Source organism: Paramisgurnus dabryanus, chromosome 9, assembly GCF_030506205.2.
Source record: "Paramisgurnus dabryanus chromosome 9, PD_genome_1.1, whole genome shotgun sequence".
NCBI lineage: Eukaryota > Metazoa > Chordata > Actinopteri > Cypriniformes > Cobitidae > Paramisgurnus > Paramisgurnus dabryanus.
Window position 1 is genome coordinate 21,847,116 of NC_133345.1, and position 10,141 is coordinate 21,857,256.

Below are 10,141 nucleotides of genomic sequence, written 5' to 3' on the forward strand. Positions count from 1 at the left end.
TTTCCAGCTCCCCTAGATCTAGGTCTGGCGCTACCACTTTTAGCATAGCTTAGCATAATCCATTGAATCTGATTAGACCATTAGCATCACGCTAAAATAATAACCAAAGCATTTGGATGTTTTTCCTATTTAAAACTTGACTCTTCTGTAGTTACATCGTGTACTAAGGCCGACGGAAAATTAAAAGTTGCAATTTTCTAGGCAGATATGGCTAGGAACTATACTTTCATTCTGGCGTAATAATCAAGGACTTTGCTGCTGTAACATGGCTGCAGCAGTCGCAATGATATTACGCAGCACCTGAAAATAGTCCCCTTGATAGACTATTTTTGAGCACAATGCTAATGTTATAATCATATTCAATGGATTGTGCTAAGCTATGCTAAAAGTGGTACCGCCAGCCTCGGCTGACTGGATTCTTAAACTGTAAAAATCAAGTGTTTAATCACAGACAAGGCTTAGCTAAAGCCAGGACTTTTAGGTCATTTTTATAATGGCACTGGTATATCTTAAGATCTGTCAGTGCAAGTTATTTTCAATTGAGACAGCTCAAAAATGTGTCTTAGTCTGGGACTAGCGTTAAACCTTGTCTGTAAAACCAGGGGAAAGTCATGTAAATGTAAAAAAAAAGAAGAAAAGAAGCATATGTCTCCATAATTTAATTTTATATCAGTTTAGTTTTTCTTCAACATATATTATGTAATGCGATTACTAGATGAATGACACAGCAATATAAACCTTGCAGGATTCATTCCCCCGCCTTTGATATTTGGTGCGGGGATCGACTCCACGTGTCTTTTCTGGAGCACAGAGTGCGGGGAGAAAGGTGCCTGTATGCTGTACGACAACGTGACCTACCGACACCTGTACGTAAGCATGGCCATAGTCCTCAAGATAGTGGCGTTCCTCCTCTACACAACCACCTGCCAATGCTTGCGCAGAAACAAACAGAAATATATCAAAAATCTTCAGGCATATGTTACGCCCACTGAAATGTTCTCGTCCAGCATGAATCTGGACAGTCTGGGAAAAGACAGTCAGAACCATGTCAGCAGGACTAAATTTATATATAACCTGGAGGATCACGAGTGGTGCGAAAACATAGAGTCCGTTTTATAGTGGGTTAAACTACTCATGTGCCTACAACTCTACCGAAGGATCGTGCAGGACTGCCGCGGCTCTTCAGACTCTCAATTTACGTATACTGGGTCCATCTTGTTTTTATACTGTAAGTACCTTTAAGGAAGGTATGTGTTGAGTGCCAGTTATATGTTGTAGTAGTTTAAAGCATTTACATTGCTGTCAGACATACTGACCTGTAGTAAGCTGGTTTACTAAGTTTCACCCACCTGTCCGTTAGCTGTTGTCAAACTCAAATGCAATTGTAAAAGACACTGAACATTTTTATGATATGCTAAGATAAAAAAAAAAACAAGCCCAAGTTTTTTATTGGAGGCAATTGTGGATGTCATTACATCACACCACGTCCAAGCAGTTTATTGATACTAACAATATCTTAAATTATATACTTTATAATGCAATTTTATACTGTATGTAAAAACAATATCAGTTATTTTTCAAAACATTCATTTGAACTGCATTCAAGAGTGTCTGTGTCATGTGCTTCTTGTTTTAAGTGCTTTTTCTTGTTTATTTATATTGTTTATAAAGCCCTAAATGTCTTAATTTGTTCTTGAGATAGATAATGTTTATTGTTATTATCTTTATATATCTGTGCAATATTGGGTGAGTGTGTTTTGAAGAAACACCTGAGAGGTTATATATACTTTGTAACATTTGCCATTAGATTTGTGGATGATGAAGACTTTTAGGTATAGAGATTGCAGAAGGTTTATGCATAATTTTAGTACTTTAATAAGAATGCTTTTGTATCCAGATGACAATATCAAACTGTAATGGAGTAGACTGTAGAAGTATGACATGACTGAAACTACAGTAAATTAAAATGGCTGTTTTATTAAGTGCTACATTGTCATTCATGATGAGTAATGTTCTCACTTTTGGGTCCTTGCTTTAGATAAACTAATAATAATATGTTCTTAAGATCAGTTTGGGCCCTTTTTTGGTATTTTACATGGTTGAAAAAAATGAAAAATTAATTTTATACAGTTGTAATGTTACTGTACATGTGTGTAAAAAAAATGTGTGTATACCTTTAGGAGGATAATTGCTTGGATTGAGATTAAAAGACTTTATTTCACTTACTGCAATAATATATGGCACTGTGGGTCCTTTAGGATTTTAGAAATAGTGTTGTAAATCAATTCGGGATAAAAATTGTTCATGATGAATTCATAATTTCAAATTTAATTAATTTCCTCTTAAATTTAATATCACAACAGTCTTGTTTTACAGGCAAAGATGTCACTGTGGTTAAAGCAGTGTGCTTTTCATGTTATTTTTTAATGGCAAAATTATTTTTATTTTATTTTGCAAATAAATTATTTTCAGAATATCTCAGATGTGATGGGTGTTTTGTACTAAAATTTTATTAATAATACGTTATTATGAACTTAATAGTTGTAGACTGACTGTGTAGATTTTAGCGGCATCTAGTGATGACATTGTGAATTGCAATTTCCACAGCTCACCCCTCCCTTTCAAAAACGCATAAAAAAGCTACGGTAGCTGCCACAGGACAAACATGTCAATGTAGTGACAACGTTTTAACAAACGCAATCTACACTCAAAAAAATTATTCAAGCCCTTCTTAAAAATGACACATTAAAATTGTGTTCAATTAATTGAAAATACCTCATTAAGAGCAATAAGTATATATATTTAATTAGTCTAACACAAAATGAATATGTACTATAATTTATTGATTTCTTTTTAATTGCGTTAACACAATTAGTTTGAGTCTGGGTTCTGGAAAAAGAATTTCCCAGCATGCTTTGCATGCAACTGCATTTGGAGAGTTATTTTTTAATTAAGTAATATTTTATGCATTTTTGAGCACTAACTGCGTTTAATGCCTGTTTGGAGATCAGTCTCTTCTCACATGCTCATCCAAAGTATCATATGTTATTATTATTAGCATGCTAACATGTGCTTATGCTAATTAGTATGATATAAAAACGTTTTATATAAAATAACAGAATTGAGTTATTCAGACTACACTACATTGAGTTATTCAAACTACGCTAAATCGAGTTGTTCAGACTACACTAAATTGAGTTGAGCCAACTAATTGAGTATTGCCATTTACTTCTAATTGAGTAGGACTAACTCAATATTATTTTATTGTGTAAAGCAGTTTTTATGAGTTAGGGGTACACATTCATATTGGATGGAAATCCTGCCCACAATTTTATTGAGTTAATCCAATGAATCATTTTTTTGAGCAGTTTGTCCATTTAGGGCTACTGTAAAAACATGGTGATTTGAAATGGTGACTTTCATGCTGTGTATGTAGATAAAACGGCTCATTCTATGGTAATAAAAACAATACAGTTATTTTGAAATATATTGCATTTCTATCAAAAGACACTTCTAAAAGTTACACAATGCAACTTTAACGTTTTAAATACATTTTCCACTTTAAAGGTGGGGTGCATGATCTCTGAAATAAAATGTTGATTTTGAAATCACCTAAACAATTCCTTTCCCCAATATAATCTGGACCTTCTTTTGATAGACCTGCCCCACACATACGCAACCCAGGCAATGATGTCGGTTAGTAGCCCCTTACTGCTGATTGGCTACGAGTGTGTTTTGGTACTTGGCCCGTTTTTCAAAAATCATGCACCCTGCCTTTTACTTATTTAATTATTAACTCTTTCGCCGCCATTGACGAGATATCAATTAAGAGAAAACGCGTCCCCGCCAATGACGACATTTTCCCTCTTTCCGCAATACCGCTATTATCCACCAGGTGGCGCACTTCCGCAACTTATACAACCCGGAAGTAGCGCCTCATGTTTTAAAGATCGCTCTGCATCTGATCTCTATCAAAAGTCCTTAGCAAAAATGGAATTATCTCAGCTTTTTGCTCAAAATTGGGTGTTTTTGAAGAATTCTACCCATGTTTGAGAGGTTACAAGAGAACTAATGAAGGTAGGATGAAACGTTTTTTTTTTTTTTTTTTGAAAGCAGAAGGTCTGTTCTGATATATTGTTTGTTTATATATTTAAAGAAGAACTTTTTCTGGAAGCCATTAAACTTTTGTGAAAATCATGAAAAATGCTGGCCTGGCTGGCAACTTTTTTTAAAAATGCTGGCGGGGAATGAGTTAATAATTTTATTAAATTATTATAGTTTATCTGAAGCACCTATATGGCCACAGGCTAAAGTAGTGTTTCTCAATATAACTTACAGACAAAAAAAAACATCTCAAAATTGTATCTGTATTGTAATATGAATGAGGGGAAAATACAAAATTTTGTTGTAAAAGAAACCAGCATGGTTATTTATAATATCTAGGGCAAAATGCGTGAGGTGAAATAATTATAAGACATTGATTTGGTTTGTACTCTACAGGGATGAAAGGTTTAATTCAGCGTGTCCATGTTGTTTGTTTCCACTATTATGGTAATTGTATTTTTTTTCTCCCTGCCTTAAACCTGTACATACCAAGCACCTCAACCACAGAATTATCAAAGATATGAAAAACGACACATACTTTATTTTATATAACCTTGGGCTGTCCCTCACATAAAGAGGCTGCCGAATTTGTAAAGGTGAAAAGCACAAAACTTCACCGCGGTCCTTCAGAATTTAACTCTGGACCATCCCCAACTTCAAAAGCCATCCAATCTATTTGATACACAGTCTGTATACACATAAGGTCAAAAAAAAAAAAACCTTGAAGTTATTTATTTATATAAGTGGATGAGTGCCAAATGTCAATCAAGTAACTCAGGGGCATTTGAACTGTAATCCATCAACCTCTTTGATTTATAGAAATTTTAATCTTTTATCAATTTTAAACGGTGTGCTGATGACACATCTACTGTTGGTTAATCTGCTCTGGTGTGTAAGAAGATTACAGTCTTTATTGATGTGGCTTAGATCTCCTTGTATAGCCTTGACAGATAAACTAAGAACTATATGAGAGTACAGCCATTAACTAATTGCGATGAAGAGCGTATGTTAAAAACTGCTGTTTCGGTGATCTGCACATTTATGTCATCAGTTTTGAGAAGAGGAAGGTTTGAGTATAAGCATAGAGAGCTAGATTGACTTAAAAAAATTAATTGAGGTATAAACAACATGATGCAATGTTCCCTGAATAATGTACTGAATGTGAGTGAAGATTTATTTATAGCAGGAAAAAACACACATCTGTCAAGGCTTCAATAGGTTTATTCTAGTTAGAAATATGCATCATTGAATGCACTGTCAACATGAGTGTCACGCTCCCAGTCTGTTTTCCTGCCTGTTTCCCGTTTTTATCGTTCATCTCCCTCCGGATTCCATTTCCCATCATTCTCCGTGCTCCCCTCACCTGTCTCGTGTCTCCATCATCATCTCCACTTCATATAAGCTCACTGTGTTTTCCTCGTTGTTGTTTGGTGTCAGTCTGATTTATATGTTTCAATGCCTTTCTCGTTTGATGTTGTTTTTATTATTAAAGTTTACATTTTGAGTCTGCAGTCTCCTTCCTCCGCATGCACTCCTGACAATGGGCATCTCAGAAAATTGTTTGGTGATGATAGACATCGCTCTGTTCTGACTCGTCTATCTTTCAAAACATCAAGGATTTGAACTCAAGAGAACTTTGAAAGCTCAAAGCAATGCATTTATTTCCTGCAGTGGATTGTTGTGTGAGTAAATATTGTCAGCGAATAGAGCTATATAAACCAATAACACAGCTAAGAGGGCTTATTAAATTATCCAATTCCCCAATTCTCATTCCCTTACTTGCTTATACAGTAATGACATCAATAAATTGAATGTTTCTTAGAAAATAAATGTTTTGCATTCAGGGTTATACTGAAAGGACGTCCTGAAAATGAGATGTCTTTGTCTTTCAAAGACATGAGTGTAAGATTGAGAATGTTAATCATGATTGCTAAAGGATTATCACCCAAGTTTCCCTATTCATGAATATAAGCTAACATCACTCACATCTCAAACTTGTCTTCTGCCATTTTGAGTACCTGAAGTGGTCGCAAAAGAACTAGAAGCCATGCCTTCAATATGTTCGAAGTATCAGCTGTGTCTCTACACTTGAACTCAAGCATTGAGAACATTGTTTGTGTACACAGAGTTTACTAAAAAGAAGGTTTTGAACAACTGACTTTGGTTGTTTTGGTGTCCGCTCGCCGCCATCTTCCCAGTCAAGATGTATCGACCTCCGAATGCGACGTAAGGAGGGAGGAGAGTAAAGATGGATAGCTCCTAAAGCATAGGTCCATATTAATGCACGGATAATTCGTTGTTTTGTCGCAAGTGAAAAACAATATTGACCTTCTAGTTGAAAAAGGAGCATCATATGAGATTCATTTATTCACATTCGGAGATCGATTCTTTATGTGTGGCAAAGATCGCGAGCGGACACCATAACAGCCAAAGTCAGTTGTTCAAAACCTTTCTTTTTAGTAATCTCTGTGTACACAAACAATGTTCTTAATGCTCGCGTTCATGTGTAGAGATCCAGGTGATACTTCGAGCAAAGTTTCATGTTGTGTCGTGCCGCCTTAGTGTTGTAAAAATAGTGGTAGTTCGGTAGCAGCGGACAGCAACTGGAAGAACGCATCAGGGATCGAGTAGGAATCACACCCTAACCAATATATATATATTTTAAGTATTGTGTTTCTTTTCATGACAGTGGAGGTTTGAAATGTTGTTTTTCGTAGCCATTTCCCGTTTCCGTAAGAATCATAGAGAGTAAAAGATAAGAAATCTGTAAATCGTAGCAAGCTAGCCAATGCTTGTCAGTAGCCTACTGGAACTCGTACTCAAGATGGCGGCAGGCAACTGGAATGACGTAAAAGGTCACATGACTGATATTCATCAATATAGAAATACACCCTAAGCATAAAAACTGCAACATGAAAGTCATGTTATAGTCACGAAAAATTTGATTAATTTAATTATGTCCATGGCACAAAATTTAGCTTTTTTCATGCCTTGAGCACGAATGTATTTTTCGTGTCAGTTGCACGCGCTTCTTTTTGTGTCATTTTATGTATTGTTTTCTCATTTTTTCCTATTTTTAAATCATTGACGCTTGAGTTTGGGTTAGGATGTACTTTCGTGTATTGGTTTCTACATTTTTCCGTTTTTAAAACTATTCTCGTCTGGAGTTGGGGTTTGAGTTGAGGTTTGGGTTAGGATGTCTAAAAATGTAACAGAAAGTGATTCTAACCCCAACCACAAGCGACAATGGTAAGAAAATAGGAAAAAAAATTGAGAAAACAATACATAAAATGTCACAAAAAAGAAAGTCGTGCAACGGACACGAAAAACTATTTAGAAATTTATGCGACTGACACGAAAAAGACATTGTGCTCAAGGCACAAAAAGAGCTGAATTTCATGCCATGGACACGAATAAATGAATGACATTATAACACGACTTTCCGTGAGATCAGTCTGAAAAATAGAGTTAGGTTGGGCAGTTGTTGTGCGTATGTTTATATTCACGCTGCATCTGTTTCACTTTGTTTCACATAATAATTCATAACTGCTTCTGCTATCCCATCAAACTGTGCATAATTAATTTAGCCGGTCTAATTTCTCAGGAGACCGATGTGATTGTGAGAATGCAAAGAATGTTTTATGTAAATAACTCATTTGAAACAGAGTCAATATTCGGCAGCAGTGTTTTATCATTAGACTGCAGCCACAAAGTCCAGATGTTGAATTTATGACTTAGAAAATCATTCTTCACAACCAGCGCTCAATGACAATTGACCATGATAATCGAATAGCTTGTCATCTTAAGTAGGAAAAACCTCGAGCTGTTTGGCTGCTGTTGTGTAACAAAATCAAAAAGAATAACCCTGAAGCTGAGCTAATACACGGCACTCATTATAATCTTTGAGAGGAGAGGGAAGCTTGGATTGTCACTATAGACTCTTTATGCTTACATTTTTGATGTTTAGTTCAAAGCAGATGTTGAGAGCAGTAGCTCCACTCAAATAAAGATCACCTGAGTTTGTGAACAAAAAGGAGATTGATGCATTCTGGATTTTATTAAAGAATTATGCATTGTTCCCAAATAAACCAAGATAAAGTGAACTCGAATCAGGATTACCTCAAGCCTCTCTCTCTCTCTCGCAGTTAGTTTACAGAGAGGCTCAACATGATATTTACTTGAGTTGTTGCACCATTTTACATTAAAATTCAAAAACAAAGGTGTTTTCATTCCCTCTGGCTGAGGACAGTTGGTGTGTAGAGGCACAGGGAGATTATTTAAATGCACTACACAAAACAGCATGGCTTGCTTTGAAATTCTTAGAAGCAGATTGGATATGGAGCGTGGTATAATTTTCCATTGGATAACCTGTTTTACGCATTGCACATACAGGACATTTTTCTGCCCTAATGTTTCAGATGAATTACGTTGGCTCAAGGCATTCAACAACTACTGTGAGTCACTGACATGAAATGTTGCTCGTTTATTTGTAGTCAGGTGGTCTACAGACAGGCTTCAGTACCCCAGTCCAATTCGTTGAAATGAAAACAGACCTGGGAAAGAAATTAAAAGTTCTCTTTCAAGAACTTTATCATGCGTTTGACTTATAACCGATTATAAATAAACCTCTTTGAGGAGGACCAAGGGAACTCTTCACTGGCATTTTCACAGACAGATAGTAAATATTAAACAATAAACAATATTAATCGACAGCAGGTTTTGGCTCGAAAGAGCTACAGAACCAACATTAATAATGACTCCATGTGAAGAAATGGTGAGGACAAATTCAAATGTGGAAAAAAGATGACCCCCTTTTCCTTTCCGTACACTGTTCTCTATGGACACCACAATTTCTAGGCCATTTCTGGCAGAACACTGCACAGTGATGATCACGATAATCCCATTAAGATTTCTTCTGCTTCTTGCATATCTTTAAAAGTGCTGGGCCCCCTCCAGATTTCTTAATGTTATTGCATATTTGTCACACTTTAATGTTTCAGATCATCAAACCAATTTAAATATTAGTTTTTAATTGAGAGTTTTTATTATTAAGGGAAAACTAAATCTAAAAATACATGGCACTGTGTTGTCCCCCTGTTAAAACATAACTTAACTGTGGTTTATCACACCTGAGTTTAATTTCTCTAGCCACACCCAGACCTGATTACTGACACAACTGTTCACAATCAAGAAATCACTTAAATTGGTTTATGTCACGACCAAAATTACCCCAAGAGTTCAGAGTTCCAAGATGAAAACCACCGGTGAAAAAAATTAAACAAAGGCTCGTCTCAGTTTTTCCAGAAAACATCTTGATTATCCCCAAGACTTTTGGGAAAATACTCTGAGTTTTTGGAAGGTGTGTCCCATTACGTCTGGCGTAAAAGTAACCCCACATTTCAGAAAAATAACATCATACTAACGGTAGTGTGATGGTCTGTTTTTCTGCTTCAGGACCTGGAGGGCTTGCGGTGATAAATGGAACTATTCCAAAAATCCTAAAGGACAATGTCCGGACATCTGTTTGTGACCTCAAGCTGAAGCGAACTTGGATTCTGCAGCAGGACAATGATTCAAAACACACCAGCAAGTCCACGTCTGAATGGCTGAAGAAAAACAAAATGAAGACTTTGGAGTTGCCTAGTCAAATTCCTGACCTCAATCCTATTGAGATGCTGCGGCGTGACCTTAAAAGGGCAGTTTATGCTCAAAAACCCTCCAATGTGGCTAAATTACAACAATTCTGCAAAGATGAGTGGGCCAAAATTCCTCCACAGAGCTGTAACAGACTCATTGCAAGTTATCGCAAACGCTTGATTTCAGTTGTTGCGGATAATATTTTTTTCAGTACTTCGTGGAATAAACTAATGACGCTTGTGGCCCGTCTGTAATAAATGAGTCTTTTAATAAATATTATATTAATGTATTTCTTTTAATAAATACCGTCTTTTAAATAATTCAGTATCTCCAAACACAAACTTGCCTTTGCCTGCACTACCTCTTGTATATTTTTATAGGCTGTGAAGGTGCCGGTATT

At 36.0% G+C, this 10,141-nt stretch overlaps 1 protein-coding gene across 1 annotated transcript in view; it reads left to right on the forward strand.

The window, feature by feature from the left end:
- The window catches only part of slco3a1a (solute carrier organic anion transporter family member 3A1a), a 56,136-nt gene extending 53,660 nt beyond the window's left edge, over nt 1-2,476 (forward strand). The window contains exon 10 of the mRNA XM_065283133.2: nt 746-2,476. Coding sequence (XP_065139205.1) covers nt 746-1,119 — 374 coding nt within the window. The 3' untranslated portion in view covers nt 1,120-2,476. The remainder of the gene's footprint in view (nt 1-745) is intronic.
- The last annotated feature ends 7,665 nt before the right edge of the window (nt 2,477-10,141 follow it).